This window comes from Schistocerca americana, chromosome 1, assembly GCF_021461395.2.
Source record: "Schistocerca americana isolate TAMUIC-IGC-003095 chromosome 1, iqSchAmer2.1, whole genome shotgun sequence".
Taxonomy (NCBI): Eukaryota; Metazoa; Arthropoda; class Insecta; order Orthoptera; family Acrididae; genus Schistocerca; species Schistocerca americana.
The window spans coordinates 264394839-264421603 of NC_060119.1; the positions used below are offsets into that span (position 1 = coordinate 264394839).

General features: G+C 42.8%; 1 protein-coding gene across 1 annotated transcript in view; it reads left to right on the plus strand.

Moving 5' to 3' along the window:
• LOC124577102 (serine/arginine repetitive matrix protein 1-like) overlaps positions 1-26765 on the plus strand; it is a 303302-nt gene that overhangs the window by 67614 nt on the left and 208923 nt on the right. Inside the window, exon 2 of the mRNA XM_047131217.1 lies at positions 26352-26428. Coding sequence (XP_046987173.1) covers positions 26352-26428 — 77 coding nt within the window. The remainder of the gene's footprint in view (positions 1-26351; positions 26429-26765) is intronic.

Below are 26765 nucleotides of genomic sequence, written 5' to 3' on the forward strand. Positions count from 1 at the left end.
TTAAAATCATAGCCTATAATCTATAACCTGTATTTAGAACGCTAATGCCTTAGTAGTTCTGACATTTATGTTCTTTGCTTTCTTATAAATTGCGCAAAACTGGACTATATCATTTCTTGAAGTATATAACAGCGAACGCATATGCGTAAAATCTGTTATACTTTCTTGCGATATTCAGTGATATTTTATCAGTCCTTTATTGAGTCTACAATGTCATAGAGTCTTCCTGTTCTTGCTAACGGTTACTGCACCCTGTAGTTCCTCCAGCGTTATTAAGTCTACGTTCGTACCTGCTTCACCAGAAGTATCTGGGAATCGTGGGTATCTGTCCAGAGTGCTTTGTAGTATTGTAACCAATTATAATTTCTAGATTGTTCTTATCTTTTTTGTTTAAATATTTCATTATTTTGTATGCTTTATGTTGTTTTCCACTTACATCATGCTCAGTATCGGCTATATACTTCTCAAAACTATAGTTTTTAATTTCCATGAATTTCCTGTTCGCTAGTGCGGGTTTTCTCTTGTAATCCAATCTCAGATCTTGAGCGACTTGGGAACTCAACGTTTCTAAGTAGCCAACTTCCTTATCTTCAAAGAGACTAGGTATTTCACCATCCTAGTACCACAGATACCGTTAGAAAAAAATTTCTCCTTTCTTCTGCGATAGTGCTTCAAAAGCAGCTTTCATTAATGCGGCCTTCATATAATTAAAATCCTGGTTGCCGTTATCCACTTTTAGTTTTAAACTAACGTATTTTTCAAAACCTTGTCTTATCCAGGAACCGGATACTCTCTTCTTGATGAAAATGTACTTTAATTGGTGCAGCAATGTTATTTTGTTTCTGGTTAGAAGTTATCTGCCATTATTTAGGTAGTTTTGTTTTTGAGACCAACAAGAAATTTTTTATGCTTAACTCATTACTTAATGAGAACGCCTTTAATCTGCAACCATGATTATGTACTACTTTTTCCCTTCTGAACCAATAAGATTTGCTATCGTATTTTTTACCTACCCTTGAATTTAAATCTCCTTCTACAATGGGATAATTATTTATGTTACCTTATACAGCGTTCTTCACAAAATGTCGTAGAATTCTTAAGAGTCAGCATCCTGTTCCTCTCCTGGGGCATGTATTCCAATGATCGATAGATAACAGCTTCGTATCTTTATTGATGAAGGTGTAAGAATGAACTTTGTATATTTTCTTCCCCAGAACAGCAACTGTAGCTCACGCTCTTTCATTTTGATGCACTACGCTGCACATCGTGACATACCTCTTTATTGTTGTAGAACCTCTTGTTTTCATGTTGATCTCTTTTATGATGGCCAAGTCTTTTTTGTGAATTTAGCTTATTTTGCAGTTCTGTTTCTATATCTGTCAAACTGTATACAACCCAAGCAGCTAGTTTGAATACACTGTCTGTTCCAAGTCCTTAATTCTTGTTGTAATCTTAGTTCGTCTTCAATTTATGCGTCTTGCTTGCTTTTTTTTCCGTGGATTCAGAGTAACATTACAATTCCCAAGTTGCAGGGTGGGGCTGCTACCTATAGCTACCCCAACACACCCGTTTTTCTTTTAGTGTTGTTTCCCTAAGAAGACAGCGTGCAGTACAGCTATGGATCCTTCTTTCCAAGTTTCGTAGGATGCCCGTCACTGTTTGTCAAGAAGGCTGTCTCCCATATGAGGGTCGGCTCCCACGAGCTTGAGCGCCTTGCCTGGGTAAGCTGGATCTCCTAGGAGCTTTATCTCCGGACAGCATAGCCCTCAGGGTCATAGCAGAGAGCACATACCTCCTCGCCACGGCAAAGCTGCGATTCTCAAGGGGGAATTGGTTGTTAGTTTAATATTTAACATTGGAAGCCAAATGACGTGTCGCTTGTATGTAATGTATTTTATCATACTGGATGGTTATAATTTAAGTGCAGCCACATACAGGGGTCCAGTGAGGGTTGTAATTATAGTATCACACTGAAACTTCGTAGCTATCCAATTCTGGCCACCAGGTGAAAATCTGGCGCTGTGAATGCAAAGAAAGGCGTATAGCAGTGTTTTTGTATATCAAGGACTATGAACTAGAAGTGGGCAGAAAAGATCAAACAAGGAAGAAAGGCATAATACTGATTTAATTATTAACTGCAATTTACACAATTTGTGCAACGTGAGTACTGGAGACGTCGTCGAGATAGTGTATAGCGACAGATATAGAGTGATTACAACTGAAGCTGATCTTTCAAACCGCTGTAGAAATAACACCATTGGTCAAAATGGCGCCATATTGTAACGGAATATTTCGGGGAAGGGGAGAAACGTGCGGCAGAAGAAAGATCAATAGTTACAAAATGTAGCAATAGATGGCGCTATAAGCTTCATAATTTAATAGTGGTCGACTAAAAATGAAAATGAATCCTACAACAACACCTAAGGTGTACTTATGACGTTAAAAAAACTGTACTACTGAGTGTGCATGGGTGTACAGGTGTGACACTGTTAGTTACGTAAGTCCATACCCCACCGCTTGGTCATATCACATCGGACGGGAAAAGTCGGTTTTTTTATTGTGCAGAGACCAAAAAACGACTAAAAATCATCACTCACATGGGTTTTTAATCTCCCTGAGGCCCTAAACCGTATAAAAAGCATCAAACACGTTGGTTTTTAATTGTCCTGAGACCAAAAACCGCATAAAAAAGCATGAATCAAAATCAGATCGGATTATTAATTTCCGTGTGACTGGCGCAATACATTTTCAATATGCTTCCCACCGTTTTCTGCAACAAGTTGAAATCGAGAAACAGCATGTTCCACAACTGATCGAAGTGTTTCCGGGGTAGCGTTCAGAATGTGTTAGCAATGCGCACCTTCAACGCAGCTTAGTTTGCAAACAGAACACTGAACACAACATCTTTCAGACAGCCCCACAGCAAGAAGTCACACCGATTAAGATCAGGTGATTGGGACGACCATGCTGTAGTGAAATTACCGTTTTTGTCCGACCTCGGATGCTTAACTTTATCCACATTAATTCACACACGGAATCCGTTATAACCTCGCTAGATACGAGTATTATCGAATTCTTTACTTCAATAAATACGCCGTCATCACTGGCGCTTGATCTATCCATAGGGTAAATATTCCAATGTGAACTTACGATTTCGTTGCTTTTTGCTTCCGGTTTCAGCCAAATTTGAGCTCCTAAAGCCATCTGGCCCTTATAATCTTCAATAAGCGATTCTGGGATCTTTTCTTGTATGCTTCTGCAGTTTAATAATATGATATATAATATTTACCGTGTTACGCGGCTGGCGACACTGGTGCCGACACTAGTAACCTTGCTGTTGTGAGGACAAGCATCCTCTCACTACATTCTGGCTCTTCGATTTATGCCGTCAATTCGTCTCTGATTCAAAGAAAGGGTGGGGGGGGGGGGGGGGGGAGGGGAGGGGAATTCCTTTATTCTCTAACCAAGAAAATTCCCACGTGCAAGTTATACGTACTCCGCTGTACTAGTATCCTTTTCCTGACCTATTAAGGGGAACCGTACAATTCTCCATCCGACAACAAAGACTGAGAAATTCGCGACCGTAAACATCGCAGTCATTTGAGTCACTTGTTCAGAACTTCCATGCTGCTCCACGGCAGAGGACTGCAGTTGACCCTGGGTGCGATGCTACAAATAGTGAGCCTCTAACCCAAAGCCGACCGCGGTGGCCACGCGGTTCTAGGCGCTGCAGTCCGGGACCGCGCGACTGCTACGGACGCAGGTTCGAATCCTGCCGCGGGCATGGATGTGTGTGATGTCCTTAGGTTAGTTAGGTTTAAGTAGTTCTAAGTTCTAGGGGACTGATGACCTCAGATGTTAAGTCTACCCTACGCGTGACGCTAGCCGTCTTCATCACACCAAGATGGCTTCAGAACCCAAGCGGCAGACGTCACTGGTGCCAACACTAGCAACCGGCTGCACACAGTGCGCTCGATAGTCGTTGGCAGAGCTCCTTCCAAATGATTAAAATGGCTCTAAGCACTATGGGACTGAACATCTGAGGTTATCAGGCCCCTAAAACTTAGAACTACTTAAACCTAACTAACCTAAGGACATCACACACATCCATGCCCGAGGCAGGTATCGAACCTGCGACCATAGCAGCAGCGCGGTTCCGGACTGAAGCGCCTAGAACCGCTCGGCCACAGCTGCTTCCAAGTCACGGACGAGATCCCCGAAATTACATACTGAGTAAACACTGGTATTTTTCCTGCCTTGCAAGCTATTCCTCTGAGAGCTCCATTAGATGCCTAAAGTGGGAGCTCGGAATGACTAGAACACCCTCTGCCTGCATTTGTTGCAACTTGTCGGGAAAATTGGCCACTGGCCCAACAGGAAGGCATCCTATGCTGACTCAGTAGTATTATCAGTACTGGATAGAACCTCGTACTTGTCACTAAGCCGTGAGGACCGTTCCCTCTTTCGCCTTCCCCCCAGTGACACAAACACTCGAGTGAAGACGAACCGGTCAGAAGTTGAGTACCAGAAGACGCAGTAACAACATGATCACCAGGGTATTGCAACGGCACCTGGGTGTCATATGTTTGATCACCAGCGACCAGATGTCGCCATTGTTTTGAGCAGTAGCCGGAAGCCTTTCGGAAGCCTGGTCAACACAGACCGCAGCCAGTTCTCCTTATGTCTGCTCACAACGAGCTCAGCTCCTATCCATATCACACTGAGAAAAGAAAACTGATTAAGATCACAAAATAGTGAGGAGTAACTCAGGAAGTACAAACAGACGCCCGCAAAAGAGAGTGGCTCTGAGCACTATGGGACTTAACATCTATGGTCATCAGTCCCTTAGAACTTCTTAAACCTAACTAACCTAAGGGCATCACACAACACCCAGCCATCACGAGGCAGAGAAAATCCCTGACCCCGCCGGGAATCGAACCCGGGAACCCGGGCGTGGGAAGCGAGAACGCTACCGCACGACCACGAGATGCGGGCCCAAAATAGAAAATTACGCGACTGTGCCCGTACAGGGATTGGAATATACGTAAACTGTTAAAGAGGAGAATAAATAAGCACTAAAATAAGCGATGCAAAGTTCTCAGTACAGTCTAAGATCGCAAGATCTGCTCGTTCTTAAAACAAATATAAATTACTCTTCTAAAAGTCAATGTAGCGGTATCAACAGTTACTTTTTACTAGACACGCTGCTTTCATAAAAGCTACTTCAGGAAATAAATACGCTAACTGCAAATCACTTATATAAACTACACTGTGTACAAACACTAGACTTAAGCGGAGGCGTGTGACATAGCTCATCAGGCGGTGGTTGCCTCACATATATACGCACTAACATTTATCTCAAAAGAAATCTTAATGTACATTAGTAACCAACAGTCTACTAAGTAAATCCCGAGCACGGGGTCCCGGGTTCGATTCCCGGCGGGGTCAGGAATTTTCACCTGCCTCGAGATGACTGGGTGTTTGTGTTGTCCTCATCATTTCATCATCATCCAGGAAAGTGGCGAAATTGGGCTGAGCAAAGGTTGGGAAATTGTACGGGCGCTGATAACCGCGCCGTTGAGCGCCCTACAAACCAAACATCATCATCATCATCATCATACTAAGTAAAATACACACACATCACTACCTCGCAGAAACACGTGAGAAACAGAAACTGTATTAAATTATTGTTTGTCAGACAAATTGGTCCATTTACAGGAGTCCTCTCTGCTCCAGGAATGCGGCTACACTTGTTGGCTAAAAAGTAATCAAAACCGAATATTACAGCTGGGATATGAGTTAACCTTTCCTATTTTTTAGAAAGTACAAAGTACTAATTCCATTTCTAACTGACAAAAAAGAAAGAAAAAAGGAAATATATACAATTATTTACCATAATACATGGTTTTAAGAAAAACTGAACCCAAAATCTACGATTTTACAGTACGTACAATTTTTTCCTTCCATCACCAAAATTTCACAGAACAAAAGGCTGGGTGACTAGTTTAATTTGATAAACGGACATAAGTAAGTAGATCCGTGTGAGATTAATTTTGTACTGGCAGTTTAAAATAATTTTCGCAGTTTTGTTACTAATTAATAAGAGCTAACCTACACGGAAAATAATTTGAATTAATTTGTGAATGTAAAGCGAGAGATGTGTTTTCCTCTTAGTATCAATAAACAGTACATAAAATCATATTTGTATCAGACCAGTAAGGTCCCTGAAGGTGTCTCATTCCATTTGTATAAGCACCTCCACCTGGGTCTCAGGCTGGTTTCCCATTTACGTTCGACACTGAGTTGCTATTCCAGAACATGGAGAGTCTCAGCAATTCTTTTCGCGTGTATGGAGGAATTTACAGTAGACTGGATCAGCAGTGAGAATTTGGATCGAGGAGTGGGACGCGCCATGGTAATTGATGCAATTCTCTGAACTGCTAAGACAAGGTGGCTTAGTGGCTAACGCCACTGCCTATTAAGCAAGAGACCCGGGTTCGATTCCTGGCCCTGGTACAAATCTTCCATTCGCCGCTTCAGTCTGTATACATAAAAGTTATGGAGGCTTTCCTGGAGGTATCTGTGATGGTTCAAATGGTTCAAATTGAAACGTCCCCTTAGAAAAATTTGTGAATTACTGTGCTGATAAACCTCTACGTTATTTGATTTTCAAACAGCTGAGCAAAACTGAACGTACTCAAACATTCGATAAACTGACAGACAATATTTTTAGCGCAATGCAATCTGACTTTCAATAATCCCTACAAAAAAATGGCCCTGACTGACAATAACCTATACCTTTCATGAATCACTTACCTCACAAAAATCTTTGTTAATCGAACTACTGCAATACAGCGAGTGCCACTACTGCCAGCTAAATAAAAGATTCTAGCTACTCAAGGCACTAACTACTGATATGCATAGCTAGCAAATGAAAGATTTTGATAGGGAACAAACAATTTATTTACCTTAATAGTGTTCAAATATATACATATATATCAGTTCACGATATCCAGTATTACAAATTTACTCTTTCTGGCGGAGACACGTCCAGATCGTCCGCTCTTAAAATTCTGCCATCTCTCTCCCCACATCCACCACTACTGGCGGCTCACCTCCAACTGCGCAACGCTACGCGCTCTTGACATCCAACTGCCCAACACCACAATAACGAATATTTCAACAATGCTAACCAGCCACAGACTGCACACAGCACAGTCAGTGATTTTCATACAGTGCGCAAAGTGGCGTTACCAACATAAAAACCTAAACAGCCTATTTACAAATGGCTCTGATCACTATGGGACTTAACATCTGAGGTCATCAGTCCCCTAGAACATAGAACTACTTAAACCTAACTAAGGACATCCTACACATCCATGCCCAACGCCGGATTCGAACCTGCGACCATAGCAGTCGCGCGGTTCCAGACTGAAGCATCTAGAACCGCTCGACCACCGCCGCCGACTCTATTTGTGATGAGTGTAGGGAAGGAAACGTGAGCGATAAATAGTTAAGACGAGAAGATAATACCTTTCGATGTGTAGTGGTACAGGAGCATGCCGAAAACTGGTTGGGCGGAGGGCATAGCTGGTGAAGAGTTTCTGAACATAACTGGTAGGAAAAGGAATTTGTGGCACTACTTGACTAAAAGAAGGGATCAGTTGATAAAATGCCGCTACGGTCGCAGGTTCGAATCCTGCCTCGAGCATGGACGTATGTGACGTCCTTAGTTAGGTTTAAGTAGTTCTAAGTTCTGGGAGACTGATGACCTCAGATGTTAAGTCCCATAGTGCTCAGAGCCATTTGAACCATTTGATAAAATGCGTCTTGAAGCATGAAGGTATTGTCAAATTCGTAGTTGAGGCAAGTGTGTGTGGGGTGGTAGTCGGGTAGAGCGGCTGGGGTATAAAGGTAGAGGAGTGAGAATAAGGCATGGAGACAGCAAGTAGGCTACACCTAGGCAATACTTAGTCGTAGATGAACAGGCTTGCATAGGGTATTCTAGTGTGTGGAGATGCGTCAAAGTAGTCTTGACACCGATGATCACAACAACAACAGTGCTCCTACAGTACCTCGTAAATTATTACTCTAGCATTACTCAAGCATTGATCCGTTGCTCATTATCCTACGTCCAGAGTCTGCAAGAGCCGGCACAATACCTGCTAGCTGCAGTTCGAGTATGACGGTATGAGAGAAGGGACGGTGCCGTAACGAGCTGCGTAGCAGTTAGCCCGTGGCTCAGTGCTGCATGCTGCGAAGGCAAGGCGGAACAAAAGCTCGCTAACGAGGCGGGCCATCAGCAGCGGCAGTGGCGGTTCGCCGCAGGGCGGGCCGCACTCCGTGGGCGACTGCAGCGCTCTTCCTGGGCAGCGGCGAACGGCGAAATATGAAACCGTTTCGTTGTCGGCACTTTATAGCTCTCCGTGTAAATCTTTAGAAAGGCTCTACTCGAGCAGCCGCCGGAGAGGTCGGTCGGAGGAAGAATCTGGTAACGGATCCTCAGCGCTTCTCTGCTTTATACTTCCCAGAAAATGGAGAGGTTTGGCGAATTACTTGGGAACTCGTGTTATGGAAACGTTCCTTCTCCAACTTTCCTTCAGAGACAATTGAATAATTTTTTTCATATTAATTTTAAAAGCCACAGTTGCAAGTTGTCACAAAATTTTACTCGTTTTGATCACATAATGGTGACTTTATTAATATGTTGTATGCAACTGAACGCTCTTAGACGTCTGGTACAGTGCTATTCCGTTTATTTTACGGCTTATGCGCTATGTCATCAAAAGGATCCGAACACCGGGCTGGAAATAACCTACAAATTCGTGGCGCCCTCCATCGGTATTCCTAGAATGTAATATGGTGCTGGTCCACCCCTTAGCCTTGATGACTCCTTCCACTTTCGCAGGCATACGTTCAATCATGTGCTGGAACGTTTCTTGGAGGTTGGCAGTCCATTCTTCACGGAGTGCTGCACTGAGGAGAGGTATCGATGACGGTCGGTGAGACTGGTACGAAGTCGGCGTTCCAAAACATCCCAAAGGTGTACTACAGGATTCAGGTGAGGACTCTGTGCAGGCCAGTCCATTACAGGGATGTTATTGTCGTGTAACCACTCCGCCATAGGCCGTGCATTATGAGCAGTTGCTCGATGGTGTTGAAAGATGCAATCACCATCCCTGAATTGCTCTTCAACAGTGGGAAGCAAGAAGGTGCTTAAAACATCAATGTAGGCCTCTACTGTGATAGTGCCACGCAAACAACAAGGGGTTCAAGGCCCCTCCATGAAAAATACGACCACACCACAACACTACCCCCTCCGAATTTCACTGTTGGGACTAGACACGCTGGCAGATGACGTTCATCGGGCATTCGCCATACCCACACCCTGCCATCGGATCGCCACATTGTGTTCCGTGGCCGGCCGGCGTGGCCGTGCGGTTAAAGGCGCTTCAGTCTGGAACCGCGTGACCGCTATGGTCGCAGGTTCGAATCCTGCCTCGGGCATGGATGTGTGTGATGTCCTTAGGTTAGTTAGGTTTAATTAGTTCTAAGTTCTAGGCGACTGATGACCTCAGACGTTAAGTCGCATAGTGCTCAGAGCCATTTGTGTTCCGTGATTCGTCACTCCACACAACGTTTTTCCACTATTCAATCGTCCAGTGTTTACGCTCCTTACACCAAGCGAGCTGTCGTTTGGCATTTACCGGCGTGATGTGTCGCTTATGAGCAACCACTCGACCATGAAGCACCACTTTTCTCACTTCCCGCCTCACTGTCATAGATCTTGCAAAGGATCTTCTTGTAGTTTGGAATACCTGTGCGATGGTCTGGATAGATGTCTACCTATTACTCATTACGATCCTCTTCAGCAATCGGTGGTCTGTGTCAGTCAACAGACGAGGTCGGCCTGTACGCTTTTGTGCTATATCTGTCCCTTCACGTTCCCGCTTCACTATCACATCGGAAACAATGGACCTAGGAATGTTTAGGAGTGTAGAAATCTCGCTTACAGACGTATGACTCAAGTGACACGTAATCACCTGGCCACGTTCGAAGTCCGTGAGTCCGTGGAGCACCCCATTCTGATCTTTCAGGATGTCTAATGACTACTGAGGTCGCTGATATAGAGTACCTGGCAGTAGGTGGTAGCAAAATGTACCTAATACGTATGTTTTTTGGGGTGTCTAGATACTTTTTATCTCGTTGTGTAATTTACAAAAAAGTTAGATTTGTCACAACCCGTGTTAAATCACATTATGAACGTAATCACTGAGTGATCCAAAAAAGTAATCCAATGTGGCAATCTGCAGCAGAGACGGATACAATAACTATAAATTAACTAATTTCCTATTTCAACATATATAACATACTATTAAATAAATTTGTTCCCTTTTCTCGCTAACACATGCCTCATTCTGTAATAATTTAATGGTGTTTTTCTGGTGTTTAGCCGACTGGTTGACTCCATATTGTGCACAAAATTTCAACGACAGACCCGGTCGACTTCTACACGTCCTGCGAGCTGTGCAGTTGTGCATAGTCATCACCTAGACTTCTACCAGACTGCGAGCTACTGATGGTGTCGCGCCGGATATAAGTAGCGGCGTGACATCAACAATACTTCACACTATAGCTGGAGTCCAGGCAACTACTGGGGCCGGCCGGAGTGGCCGAGGGGTTCTAGGCGCTACAGTTTGGAACCACGCGACCGCTACGGTCGCAGGTTCGAATCCTGCCACGGGCATGGATGTGTGTGATGTTCTTAGGTTAGTTAGGTTTAAGTAGTTCTAAGTTCTAGGGGACTGATGACCATGGATGTTAAGTACCATAGCGCTCAGAGCCATTTAAACCATTCTAGGGGACCGATAACCACAGCATTTAAGTCCCATAGTGCTCAGAGCCATTTGAACCATATTTTTGCTACTAGGCATAATAGTGCAACTAGCAGCACGTGAAATCTGGGTCTGTTGTCGAAATACTGTTTTAAAGATGAAACAAACCATTGGGCTAATCATCAGAAAAAAGAACATTAACTTGCTATCACGTAGCCTTCCATTCGGAAAGTGGGTGCACTCAGCGACTGTTATGTGATTTGTAGATTATAGAGCGCAGCAATCAGTCTTCCTTTTTGCAGGCTTTATTACGCAAACTGATTTCGGCCAGTGCCTAGCCATTATCAAAGCTCTATTTTCTGATCTCGATGTACAGTAGTTCCCTGTTGTTAGGGTGTCAGTCACAGTTCTTTGAATACTAGCCGAAATCTGGATTTGCGTAATAAAACCTGTAAAAAGACGGATGACTGATTGCTGCGCTCTATAATTTATAAATTAAATTATTAGTAAATGAAACATGCAGCAGATAATGATCTCAGCGGTCCCTTGCAAGTTGTGCACGAAACGACATCGTGCAGGGCCGCACAGGCACGTGAGGTACTTTGAGCCAACAGAGGTACGCAGACAATGCGACGACAGTTGGAGCGTCATACAGTGACAGCAAGCCAACCATTGTGGGAGCGCACAGAGGAGACAAGCCCGCAACTGTGGTGTGCACAACAGCACGGCGCGCAGAAGTAACAGCGCGTCGTCTTTTGAGACGAATCACGCTTCTCTGAACAGAGTCATGGTGGAGGTAATTGTATGAGAATGCTCCGAGGCACTGGGCATCGTCATATCTGTCCAAAACTTGGCGTAATTGTATGAGGTGCAGCGGATTCGTAACACTGTTACGAATAGTATGCATAACCAGTAGTTCGGACAGCAGATGTTACATTTCTGATGTGTTACAGCCTGTGGTTTTTGACTTACCTTTGTTACGCCTTTGAATACGTGAACATAAAAGGCACCTCGCTCATGTTGTCAATACGTAGTGTTTTCGATTGCAGCCAAGGCCAACACAGACTCCAGATACATATATATGTATCACTCGTTAAAGACATCTATGGTCGGCGACAGTGTTAACACCATCTGGCAGCGCTACTCACAGGGAATGCTGCGTTGTCAGTTCGGCTGAAAGCGCATTGACAGCAGCTACGTTTCGAACAGCTTTAATGGCGGAAGCTTAACCTACCTTGCTACGGTGTGAATCATGGTGTGTTACAAACCGTTTGGTGATAAATTTATTAAGCGTACGGAATAAGTATGAAATACGCGTTACAGAACTGAATTTGTATTCAATCTTTCCCAGCCATAATGACATGGAGAAAAACCATTGATACAGATTCTCCCACTGCAGAATGGATTCTATAACAAATTGTACCTTAAAGAACAGGTTACACCTTCTGTAGCCTCTTACTATATTAACAAAATGGCCAAATTCTCAAATACGAAACATCCACAGTATGATGAACAGCATTTTAAACTACGTTATACTGTAGTCAGAATAGCAAGATCGGGAAAATACAGTATCCATTTCGGAACACTTTATGCTCTGAGCTACTTTCTATACATGTAGGTAAAGTAAATGTTCCATTCAAATTACAAAATAAATATACATTCCATTCACAAACCTTTTTCTTCAGATGTTTCACTGTCACTGCGTTCGCAAATGGAGCCTACGCAATGTACGCCAGATTGACGATTAACGAATGCATAACTTCGTCTTTAACAACTTTTTTCCAGCAATATTTTTCTTGCAAGTAAGAAACGGTTTCCAATCATCAACGCCGACTTTTTCTATTGCTTGATGGATCAGCCTTTCAATGTGGGTTATTTTAACGTAGTATTTTTACCTGCCCCTTATTTCTTCACCTGTACCCGCTCAGTGACCATGTTGCTATAAAATCAATTTCGTAATTTTTACTGTTGCCTTTGAAATCTTAATGCGCTACAACAACTCTGCTCCTGTTAGTGATTTCAGTATGTCGTCTATTATTATTATTTCACAGTCATGAAAGACTGTTACATGCTCTTGTGTTTGTACTGGGAGGCTTGTCTAGAATAACAGAGTGATCGCTTGTGAAGTCCATGAATATGACAGAACATGGACGAAAATAGGGCAACAGCTGAATCTGAAACTCTTTCCGAAATGTTTCTTCATTCATTGTAGAGTGGTGGTTTTCGATTTTGATCGAAATACAGGTTTACTTTGCGGCACAAATCCCGTAGCAGTGGAACCGTCGTGGCATATTATGAGACGACCTTGTTTTCCTGTTGTGACTTTCAGGCCACCTTGTACCTATGTCGTCTTTCAAATAAAATTTCTAGCGTCATTTTGATTTACCCAAGTCTCGTCCAAGTAATACAGAGTCGACGTTTCTTTTGAGATTCCTCCGTGCATTGACCTCTGAAACGCCATCCTAGCATCAGCAGTATCACCACACCCCATTAAAAATTTCCTCCTGCCGTATTTAAATCCTAAGTCTTAAATATTATTTGCATTGTCCTTGCACTTCCCTCGAAACCAGTGGCTTCATGCATTGCAGTGAGCAGTTTCGCTGACTGGGAAACTTGCGTCTTTCATAAAATTCTAAATCCTTTCGATGGAGAACATCTTCATCGAAGTCGTCGATTTCCGCTCCCCTCTGTGGCACGCTACGTTTCTTCCATGGAGACCGAAATTCTACATTTCCGGTTGCCTGCTGAGACAGCTGGGTTTCCTGCAGAATGTGACCGACAGTTCGTTCACCAATACCGCCACAGGTCGCTGCATTGTATTCCTAGGCCTTGGCAGCCTTGCAGATCAGCACTCCTGAGTCTGCCTCACGATTGAAAAACAAGTACTCTTTAAAAATAAGGTCCCTTTCCTATTATGAACCGTTTGGTGCCTGCTACATGTTTCAACCATTATGAGAAAATTCACAGAATATAACAGAAATCAATCACTCGCAGTCTCGCTCACAAAAAATACATCAGAACGCTCAAATATGACGGAAGTTAGTACGGAACGCGGAAACCGACTGAGGGCTCATGGATCAGGTGCGCAGCTGTCTACTGCACATCTCAGACTCAGGGGTCACCAACGCTGTCATACGTTGTCAAAAGGTTGGGACACCAGCATTCGCTAGCTCTCACAAGTGATGAGCAATGTAACAGAAATGAAACAGTATGGAATGATGTCCATCAGTCAAGCTCTGTTCGATGTCCAGCCAATGTAGGGTCATTGGTGCTCCTAGAGGTGACAGCTCTGTGCACTAAATTCCACATCTTGTATACCCTCAAAAGAGCTACAAATTTCTTTATTGGCCATCATTTTTCGCCTTTATGTTTTGGTGAACAGCAGTGTAGAAACTTTTTCATATGTGGAAGTAGTTTTGTAATTCCAAGATTGACCATTGTCTAAGCCACGTAGACTCCTCTCAGAATCTAAATAAAGTGATGACCTTATTGTAAAGAAATTCAACAATTCTTAATTTATTGGTTTCTCCATATACTGCCTGCTCTGCAAATACTCTCGCCGAATATGTTAATATAACTGCAAAGCGACGGCAGTGTACTGTCTGGACACAAAACAATTCAGGTATTTTTCATTACTAGGTAACTATTTGCTGCGGCATATTACCTCTTTACCGTTTCTTGGAACTGAACCGTTTGCTTCGTTCGTGAGAAATTTCATCAAAGTGGATTAAATAATGGCAGTGGACAGAAGTTAACAACTGGTATGCTTCTGTGCTCCGCTAGAAACTTTTATGCACAAGTTTTTAAACCAGGATACGAATAAGGCTAATGAATTTTAACTGCGTATTTATCAGTTACGTTCAGTTGGATACCTCAAAGGGAAACCCACTTGAGATCTCATGCACTCATATTCGTTCATTCACGGCACAAAAAATTTCTACTTTCAGACGGCGTGGAAGGTCACATTTTGAGTAAACATCACGACCAGTGCCATCTAGTTCATCATTTCTACAAAACCTGAAGCAGCGTAAAAACCTAGTTCTCGCTTGAAAAGCAATACCGCACTAACACACTCTTTTGAGTTGAAGTGTGTATAAACATACGCGTCTTCCTAGCATTAGTAAAATATAGAAAATATCTTTTTCCTTCTTTGGGACCTGTTGTAACGCTGAACAGAGACATTCTCCTGTCAGCAACCTGTAACCGTGCTTCTATACGGAGCGCTAAAGCAAGTGTTCCCTATCTGGAAACGTATTTGTAGCGACAAACGAAAAACAAAAAGTCTAGTTGATATGTACTCGAAAACACGAGTACAATCTTTAAGGGTTACGGCCACTTCGGTCCCGTGAAAGACGTCTGTTCCACCTAAAGTCCTTTCTTATTACGAATAACCTACACAAATTCCTCTTCTCTCAAATTCTAATCAGTACCTCCTCATTAAGTACGCGATCTACCCATCTAATCTTCAGCATGCTTCTGCAGCACATTTCGAAAGCTTCTATTCTCTTCTTCTCTAAACTATTTATCGTCCATGTGTCACTTCCATACATGGCTACACTCCATACAAGTACTTTCAGAAAAGACTTCCTGACACTTAAATCTATAAGGCTCGGTGTTAACAGATTTCGCTTCTTCAGTAACGTTTTCCTTGAAATAGCCAGTCTACGTTATATATACTCTCTACTTCGACCATCATCAGTTATTTTGCTCCCCAAGTAGCAAAACACATCTACTACTTTAAGTTCTCATTTACTAATCTAAGTCCCCCAGCATCACCAGATTTTAGTCGACTAAGCTAAATTCCATTATCTTCATTTTGCTTTTGTTGATGTTCATCTTATATCCTCCTTTCAAGACACTGTCCATTCCGTTCAACTGCTCATCCAGGTCGTTTGCTGCCTCTGACAGAATTGCAATGTCGTCGGCAAACTTCAAATTTTTACTTCTTCTCCGTGGATTTTAATTATTACTCCGAAATTTTCTTTTGTTTCCATTACTGCAGGCTCAAGTTACAGATTGAATAACATCGGGAATATGCTACAGTCCTGTCTCATTCCCTTCTCAGCCACTGCATCCCTTTCGTGCCCCTTCGTCTCTTAAAACTACCATCTGGTTTCTGCAAAAACTGTAAATAGACTTTCGCTCGCTGTATTCGACCCCTGCCACCTTCAGGATTTGACAGATAGTATTCGAGTCAACATTTTCAAAAGCCTTCTCTAAGTCTACAAATGCTAGGAACATAGGTTTGCCTTTGCTTAATCTATCTTCTAAGATGAGTAGTAGGGTCAGTATTGCCTTACATGTTCCAACCTTTCTACGGAATCCCAACTGTTAGTATATAGCAGCCGTGACTTATTAAACTGACGGTTCGCAAATTTTCACAGCTGTCAACACTTTCTTCCTTTGGAGTTGGAATTAACATATTCTTTTTGAAGACTGAGGGTATTTCCCCTGTCTCATACATCTTGCCCACCAGATGGTAGAGTTTTGTCAGGGTTGGCTCTGCCGAGGATATCAGTAATCTTAATGGAATGTTCTGTACTCTCGCAGCCTTGTTTCGACTTAGGTCTTTCTGTTCCCTGTCAAATTCTTCATACAGTGTCATATCTCCCATCTCACCTTCATATATTTCCTCATCGATTTCAATAATATTGCCCTCAAGTACACTCCTGGAAATTGAAATAAGAACACCGTGAATTCATTGTCCCAGGAAGGGGAAACTTTATTGACACATTCCTGGGGTCAGATACATCACATGATCACACTGACAGAACCACAGGCACATAGACACAGGCAACAGAGCATGCACAATGTCGGCACTAGTACAGTGTATATCCACCTTTCGCAGCAATGCAGGCTGCTATTCTCCCATGGAGACGATCGTAGAGATGCTGGATGTAGTCCTGTGGAACGGCTTGCCATGCCATTTCCACCTGGCGCCTCAGTTGGACCAGCGTTCGTGCTGGACGTGCAGACCGCGTGAGACGACGCTTCATCCAGTCCCAAACATGCTCAATGGGGGACAGATCCGGAGATCTTGCTGGCCAGGGTAGTTGACTTACACCTTCTAGAGCACGTTGGGTGGCACGGGATACATGCGGACGTGCATTGTCCTGTTGGAACAGCAAGTTCCCTTGCCGGTGTAGGAATGGTAGAACGATGGGTTCGATGACGGTTTGGATGTACCGTGCACTATTCAGTGTCCCCTCGACGATCACCAGTGGTGTACGGCCAGTGTAGGAGATCGCTCCCCACACCATGATGCCGGGTGTTGGCCCTGTGTGCCTCGGTCGTATGCAGTCCTGATTGTGGCGCTCACCTGCACGGCGCCAAACACGCATACGACCATCATTGGCACCAAGGCAGAAGCGACTCTCATCGCTGAAGACGACACGTCTCCATTCGTCCCTCCATTCACGCCTGTCGCGACACCACTGGAGGCGGGCTGCACGATGTTGGGGCGTGAGCGGAAGACGGCCTAACGGTGTGCGGGACCGTAGCCCAGCTTCATGGAGACGGTTGCGAATGGTCCTCGCCGATACCCCAGGAGCAACAGTGTCCCTAATTTGCTGGGAAGTGGCGGTGCGGTCCCCTACGGCACTGCGTAGGATCCTACGGTCTTGGCGTGCATCCGTGCGTCGCTGCGGTCCGGTCCCAGGTCGACGGGCACGTGCACATTCCGCCGACCACTGGCGACAACATCGATGTGCTGTGGAGACCTCACGCCCCACGTGTTGAGCAATTCGGCGGTACGTCCACCCGGCCTCCCGCATGCCCACTATACGCCCTCGCTCAAAGTCCGTCAACTGCACATACGGTTCACGTCCACGCTGTCGCGGCATGCTACCAGTGTTAAAGACTGCGATGGAGCTCCGTATGCCACGGCAAACTGGCTGACACTGACTGCGGCGGTGCACAAATGCTGCGCAGCTAGCGCCATTCGACGGCCAACACCGCGGTTCCTGGTGTGTCCGCTGTGCCGTGCGTGTGATCATTGCTTGTACAGCCCTCTCGCAGTGTCCGGAGCAAGTATGGTGGGTCTGACACACCGGTGTCAATGTGTTCTTTTTTCCATTTCCAGGAGTGTACATAGCCCTTGTATAAGCCATCTATATACTCCTTCCCTTTCTGCTTCCCTTCTTTTCTCGGAACTGGTTTTCCATTTCAGCTCTTTGTATTCATACAACTGGTTCTCTTTAATTTTCCGGTAGGCAGTATCTATCTTACCCCTAGTGATATATACCTGTACAGCCTTCCATTTGTCCTCTAGCCATCCCTGCTTAACCACTTTGCACTTCCTGTCGAGCTCGTTTTTGGGACGTTTGTATTTCTTTTTGCCTGCTTCATTTACTGCATTTTTATGTTTTCTACTTTCATCAATTAAATTCAATATCTCTTCTGTTGCCCAGAGATTTCTAGTATCCCTCTTCTTTTTATCTATTTGACCCTCTGCTGCCTTCACTATTTCATCTCTCAAAGCTACCTAGCCTTTTTCTCGTGTATTTCTACCCGCTCTCCTAGTCAATAGTTCCCTTATGCTCTCTCTGAAACTCTCTACAACCTCTGGTTCTTTCAGTTTATCCAGGTCCTATCTCTTTAAATTTCCACCTTTTTGCAATTTCTCTAGTTTTAATCTACAGATCATAACCAATAGATTGTGGTCAGAGTCCACATCTGCCGCTGGAAATATCTTACAGTTAAAACCTGGGTCTTAAATCTCTTTCATACTATTATATAATCTATCTGAAACCTTCCAGTGTCTCCAGGCCTCATCCACGTACATAACCTTTCATGATTCTTAAACCAAGTTTTAGCTATGGTTAAGTTATGCTCCGTGCAAAATTCTACTACGCGGCTTCCTCTTTCATTCCTTACCCCCATTCCATATTCACCTACTACTTTTCCTTCGCTTCTTTTTCCTACTATAGAATTCCAGTGCCTCGTAAATATTAAATTTTCAGTTCCCTTAACTATTTGAATAATTTCTTTTATCGCATTATACATTTTTTCAGTCTTTTTATCGTATGCAGGGGTACTTGGCATATAAATTTATATTCCTGTGGCAGGCATGGGCTTCGTGTCTTTCTCGGCTACAATAATGCGTTCACTATGCAGTTAGTAGTTGCTCACTCGCGCTCGTATTTTTTATACGTCACCTAACCTACTCCTGTATTGCACCTATTTGGTTTTGTACTTATAACCCTGTATTCACCTGACGAGAAGTCTTGTTCCTCCAGCCACCGAACTTCCCTAATTCCCACTATATCTAGCTTTAACCTATCCATTTCCCTTTTTAAAGGCGCTGCAGTCTGGAACCGCAAGCGCGCTACGGTCGCAGGTTCGAATCCTGCCACGGGCATGGATGTTTGTGATGTCCTTAGGTTAGTTAGGTTTAACTAGTTCTAAGTTCTAGGGGACTAATGACCTCAGCAGTTGAGTCCCATAGTGCTCAGAGCCATTTGAACCATTTGAACCCTTTTTAAATTTTCTGACCTGCCAGCCCAATTAAGGGATCTGACATTACACCCTCCGATCCATAGAACGCCAGTTTTATTGCTCCTGATAACGACATCCTCCTGAGAAGTACCCAGCCAGAGGTGCGAATGGGTGACTATTTTATCACTGGAGTATTTTACCGTAGAGGACGCCATCAACCTTCAACGATACAGTAAAGCTGGATGCCATCAGGAAAAATTACGGCTGTATTTTCCCCTTGCTTTCAGCCCTTCGCAGCATCAGCACAGCAAGGCCGTTTTGGTTAACGTTACAAGACAAGATTAGTCAGTCATTCAGACATTTGCCCCAGCAACTACTGATAAGACTATTACCCCTCTCCAGGAACCACACGTTTTTCTGGCCTGGCAACAGATACTCCTCCGATGTGGTTTCACCTAAGGTACGGCTCTGTGTATCACTGAGGCACGCAAGGCTCCCCACCAATGGCAAGGTCCTTGGTTCAGATTCAGTAAGGAATTAATAAATTCATTACGATTTTAATACTAGGATTTCTAGTTCTGCTCGGCTACTTTCACGCATTTTACGTACTTCCCCAGGATGACTGGTTCTCCTACAACTTGTGTAATTTGTAAATACATTCTCTGCACGTTGTGGTTATGTCCGTAAGTGCATTGCTGAAGAACAACGTTATATCTTAAATGAAATAAAAGTATTTAATTTAAAGTACTGGTCGTTTTTTTCCTTTCAAGTGTTACGTTGTAGCTTCTGATGTTTGCATGATATGCTACACTACTGTCCGTTCTCCTCTCTATCTTCAGATTCTTAACACAATTCATCTTCTTCTTAGTATTATTATTATTATTGTTATTATTATTAACGAAAGCATCTGAATTTTTATTTTTTGGTCTCTTTTTCTTTCCTCACAGGAGTGTATACCAAATGAGTAAGTTTCTTTGTGATTCGTCACTGATTTAACCCATTATTCATTCTTTCTTCTGTTACTATATGCTATGATAGTGACACTATCATCCTTCCTTAAAATAAATTACCTCCACGTTTTATTACTACTTGACTCTCATGTTATATCCCTCCCATATTCAAGAATTATATAGAGCTATCGCTTCAAAAAATATATAATACGGGATTTACCAAACTTTCTTTGGCTATTGTCCCTCGTCCAGAAAGAAAAATCATTTAATAATATACAAGCATGCTACGTTTTGGATATGCTAGTGATATACGTTTACATGCTGTCACCATCAGAATTGAGCCTAATATTTAACCTTCTCACGTCATGTAACTATTACTGTTTATCTCCAGCACACTTTAGACCGACTATTCGAGAAGAGCAACTACCAAGGTACTAGGCTGGTAGAAAGAGTCACGTCCAGACGCGAAAGATTAGTATGATTTCATTCTTACACGACAAATGAAGCAGACAACATTGTTTACTGTATTGTTTATGACATTTATCACATCGGTGTTTGGAAACGATTGTGTTCTTGCACGTACCTGGAAGCATGATTTAAAAATACTTAAGTTTTACTATAAAACTGTGCTGTTTCTTTATGTTTTGTTTGAAAATCGCAACTAGTAAAAAATATCAGAGTGTGCTACGTAGATTACTGACATGGTATTTGCCTTTTTGTAGAAAGATTTGCGTTCGTTAAACAAAACCGTAAACAAACTGCAGAGTATTTATGTTTTTACTCTATGTGTGCGTACAGCATTAACCTACGATTACCCTGTGGTATGAGTGATGTCTTGAAAAAAATTATATAACGGGGTCTCTGAAGACTCTGTAGCCGAAAGTTTTCTCGAAATGAGAGACACGTTCATGAAATGTATTCGCAGTTGCTAATTCTAACACCCCTCCAATATACAATTGAAAGATGACAACGAAAATTTGTGATGGAAAGAGACTTGAACCCGTGTTTCTCGATTCACGCGACAAGTATCCTTAACTGCTTTGGCTGTCCGTGTACGACCTACGTCCAGACCGACAGTTCCATATGTCGTCGCTCCTGCGTCACAAACTGTCCTCATGCACAGGCTATGTAATTTCCATACAGGGGACGACATTTTTAATTGAGAGTAGTTGCCTGGTGTCGTCGGATAAATACTATACTGCAATGATTGTGTTATTAAGAAGTAGGCATGGATGTCCGAAGGAACATTGCACTCTCTTCCTTAACAATACAGGCACTAGAATATCGTATTTATACTTTCAGTATTTTCTGTGGCGCAGGATTTTGTGGGGGCTTCTACAAGCATAGTCTTATAATTAATATTCCCTTTACTAAACAACATTTTCCAACCACTTGCAAATATTAAGTCTCTGCACTCAGCTTGGGGAATAACAATTTCAGGAATGTCAAGATACTATAAATAAAAACTGCATGATACCCCAACAGATATACAATAAGCTTATCTCACATGGAGCAACCATAATATGCAACAGAGCTCAAGCTAAAACACGTCCGTTGTTTCCTTCAGCATGACTATAAAGTGAGCTCCACTTCAAGACAAAAATCTTTACGTGTTTCCGCTTGTGATTAACATTACAAGTGGATATCAAGGAAAAGTTAAATTAGCTTCTACCCGACAATAACTGTACTAGGGCGTACTTAGCTAACCAGGCTAATCAACTGATTCACTAAAATGATCTACAATGTATCACTTTCTACTCCTGTACCCTAGAGGCAACACGTTCAGATAGCACTGCAGCTACTATATTGAACAAGATCATGCCTGTAAGGAAAAGACACAATAACAGAATGTACATTGTAAGGTGGCTGTAATTTGGCACCTTACAAGCACTCATATCCATACTTTGCCGCGATTTACAACCGGATTACGTATCAAATGGCTCTGAGCACTATGCGACTTAACTTCTAAGGTCATCAGTCGCCTAGAACTTAGAACTAATTAAACCTAACTAACCTAAGGACACCACACACATCCATGCCCGAGGCAGGATTCGAACCTGCAACCGTAGCGGTCGCCCGGTTCCAGACTGTAGCGCCTAGAACCGCTCGGCCACATTGGCCGGCCGATTAGGTATCATTTGATAGGTTGTACATCGTGTATACGAATATTTAAAGAAGACTGACATTGTCATGTACACCTTGTAATTATTGTATGGAAGGTGGCAGACTATCTTTATTATCAAAACGGCGTAATGAATGATTGCCTATACTAGTAGAGGTTGGAACGCCAGTGGAAATAAGACGGCGGGCGTAACTCAAGCCCTGTGTGGAAGAGCCTACACAGGTGTGTTTGTCCTGCTTGACACAGAAAATAGCCAAGATGGACGGTAGGGGCACTTGAGCGCTGAAGCAAAATACAGCGGCGGCCGGCCGGTATTGTAGTGGGGCCTGAAGGATAACGGGATAATACTTCGGAAACTCTGAAAATCTTGGACGCAGCAGAGAGGAACGAGGAAGCGTTACCTCGGAAACCACGCAGGCTGGGATATTTCTAAGGATATTTACTCTGAGAAGCGTACCATTGTATGTATTCCTAATTAAAGGGGATAGGTATTTCCTCTCAAACTTTCCTCCGCGCTGGACGTCAAAAGGATAAAATTTGGTTGGTCGGCGTTCGGAAGAATTTGTATAGAGGGAGAATATTCCGTAGTTTCGAGAATATGATTCGCTTTCTGCAGTTACGAGGGAGGGGAGTCGAGCTTTACTGGGAGGCCAGCGGTGGAGAGAAAGTGGTCTTCCATTTTGAGCACCCGTGTTTGATGGTCGCTCAGTGTCAGCTTTTGTTGGTACAGACGGACTTGCTGTCTTTGCTCTCAGGAGATTTTATAGTTAGTACGGTTAGACACTGTACTGTTGCGAACTTATACGAGTCAGGACCTCGCCTCCAGGTTGGCAGTCGTAATTGAGAGCACTTCTTATGCTCACGTTGAGATGTTTTCTGAACTTCGTCCTTGTGGCAGGGAGTTCGCATTTCTCGTCTGTAGAACACAGAGAGGGGAAGACAGTATTAGAGTATACTAGTCAGAGGACCGTCTTCTGCCGTCATAGTGTTTGAATGAGGGTTATTTTTATATTTTGCTGCTGGAGTTCTTCCGTTGTTACAGATATGTACGAGAACCATCACTCCGACCCACCGGACGCAGTACATATGGTGATATTGCTAATTGCTTCGGTTTATTAGGGCTATAAAGCTAAACATCTGTGATGACGTAAATTTCATTCCAACTGAGGTTCCACAACATTGTAGATCATATTTGAAAGTAGTCTCTTCTAGTGTTTGGTACATAGGTGATGTCAGTCATCTAGCGTTATTTATATTAGATCACGTAGCCACAAAAAGGGGCAGATTTTGTCAATTGATCAATCATATTAGTTAGGAAATCCACTTGTACTTTTTTATGTCCATTGGTCATTGATATATAAACATTTGTAATATATAAAGGGATTTCAGTCCACAATCAATGTATAAGCAGAAACGGCATTTATCATTTGTAGTTACTAGTTCCCTTAATTATTCAATAATGTTGATGTTGTAATTTATATGTCAAAGAGCAAGAAGGCAGAGATAATATCACCACTAGCAGATCCTAAGATCTGCTTCAGGGGTAGTCGGACTGAGACAAATCTTCACTTTCGCGTTCAGTGTTTTCCTTTGCGCACATTCATTTTACACCCGCCTGGAGTAACATCTTGGAAAATATATATTCTCTATGCATGTTGTAAGATAATGAGTGAAAGTAGATAATCATAAGAAATGTTATTATTTTTAACGAGTTATGAAAACCGTTTCTTTAGTTATATTACAAAACGTTACAAGAATGACTTGAAATTTTTGAAATAAAACATTATTTTCCAATTATTTAGCTGACATATTTAACCCAACTGTGTACAACTGCATTTAAATGAAATTTATATCAATTTTAGGTACGGTGCTAGGAACACTCAGAATTTTAAGCGTTGATGAAATATGCTGTACAGAATTGACTGTGTTCAGATGGATGTTTCGGTGGTGAAATATTCAGGTGTTCAAACGAGTGTCCGTTTTCTTGAATGCCCTGCTGAACAAACCTTATAAACGTCCTGCGGACGAAATTTAAAGTTACTGGGGTCACACAGCGACAGGTTTCCTTGACACGCCGATTAAAGTAAATTTCGATTGCACAGTAGAATATCTCCTTACACTGCCGTAATAGAGGCACGTCGACATGTGCAAATAAAAGTGGTAAACATGTCATATACATCCAGTAAATATTTTGACATGTTACTGATAGTCGTCGAAAACTCATTTCAACACCAGTAGCTTTCTCTTTGTAGGAGTAGCTAAGGAATCGTGTATGCGTCGCCGGTCCCCCAGACGCAGATGACTCCGTGCGGCACAACTAGAGAGCTTGTCGGTTCACAAGACCAGCACCTATACACGTCGTTCCCAGGTTGTTCAGAGCGCACTTTGAGTTGTGCATGTGTCTGTAATTTTCTAGAAAATATCCAAATGAACTACACTCGGAAATCAGCAGAAAGAATAATGTTTCTTATCCTTACCTGTCGAAATAATCCTTCTTTCACTTATTATTGTTTGAGCTGCTGGTAAAAACATCCCGAATGTAACACGTTCGCTGGCATTGAAAGATTTTCCATTATTTAAGGGTTCTTCTATTGCATCTTAAAACAACCTCCTAAATCTTGAGGCTGAGAAACGACCTTTCGTCACAGACCTAACTGAAAGAAATATTCTCCTCAGGCAGAAGATATGCTCTTGCAATTCCACATCTGGCATTAGTATCATTTTCTAAGATTTGTTGCAGTTAAAGGTATCCAGTTTTCACTAGATTTGGTAATTATTGAACACAATAAAATTTGAAACACCTACTAAGCGAGGTCAAAGAATTTGTAGTAAGCTGGTCTTTCAAATTTAATAGAAAATTTGAAATCCCAAGTAATGTAGACCAAAAAATATTGTAGTCTACCAATTATCTGCGCAAACAATAGCCTCTCACATAACCATGCCTTTCCAGAGTCTGTTAGCTCTAAACTCTTCATTGACTTCTTAAGGGATTGAACTTAGTTGTCACTTGAAAACTGATTTAGAGCACAATATGTAAGGCTGGCCAACCTCTTGGCCACGAAGATGCAAACTAGTAGAAACGTTGTTACTTCAGTTCAAAGAATGATGCAGACTTTTGTTCAAAAGTATTTATTGAAGTTGACATGGACCGCCGAAGGCTATACCTGTAGTTTTTCGTTTTACAAGGGGTAATGCGCATGTTCGATGAAGTGGGGCTCCTGATAGATGTATTATCCAAATTCAGCAACTTATGATAAAGAAATTTATCGTCCGTATCCTTTCGCAAGCACCATCACGGCCCTTTCGAATTGTACAGTACTGCCTAAAAAGCGACGTACAGGCATCAGAGTAAGAAGGTGCTTGTGTACCTAAGCCACCCCATCTCTGTCCTCGCTATTTGACGCAGATTCTGTAGATCACATGTAAGACATCCAGTGAAATGGGCGTTGATGGTGGAGATTGAGCTTCGAACGGTAAGAGTCAACAAAGATTTCGGTAACTCGTGGAGGCCATGCCACGACGTGTGGCGTCGTTATGACAAAACTGGTCCTTGGTACTCCAAACCCAAATACTGCAATCCTATCACTGAATTTACGTTCTAGTAAATATTTTCAATTCTCTTTCTAAATATCTGGTGTTAGACTATTTCACGTGCCGACGAGAAGGAACGATTGCCAAAGTGCACTATCCATTAATTTTAAAAGTAAGACAATAACAGCCCTCGATCACAAAAGGAAGACTTTTTGACCTATATTTCGGCCGTTACTAAAACTTTATCGCTTGATATTTACTTTATACGTGACACGCAAGTTTAAATGCTTTATTTCTGATGAAGGCACTCTCAGTAGTGGACGAAACGGGTCAAAAAGAGATCATTTTGCGACCGAAGGCGGTTATTGATTTAATTTTACTTTGTAACGGTCGCTGACAACGCAGTCATGTTTAAAAAGTTCCATTAAATTTGCCCCTTAGCAATAGACTAACATTTTCGTTATTGCGCTTTTTCAGAGACAAGTGATGGAACGCCAGAGGACCTCGAACGGACGCCGACGTTCTACGATCGCGCCGCTAGCAATGAACACGAGGTAAGTAATTCGGGCTCTGGCCATTCTTGCAGGGCGTTACAAAAGGGTTACGAGTTCCACATAAGACCAGATAGTCATTGTGCACATGCACTGACGTGACAAAAGGAATGGGACACCTTCTAATATTGTGTTGGACCTCATTTTGCCCGGCATAGTGCAGTACAGGAATCCGTGGCGGGCCACAACAAATCATCCAAGAGACTGATGACGCAAAACTCGATCTGACACGTACTCAACAAGTCGTTGGAAGTTCCCTGCAGAAATGCTGGGTCGTGCTGCCTCCGTAGCTGTCCATACTTGGGAAAGTGTTGCCGGTGCAGGATGTTGTGCACGATCT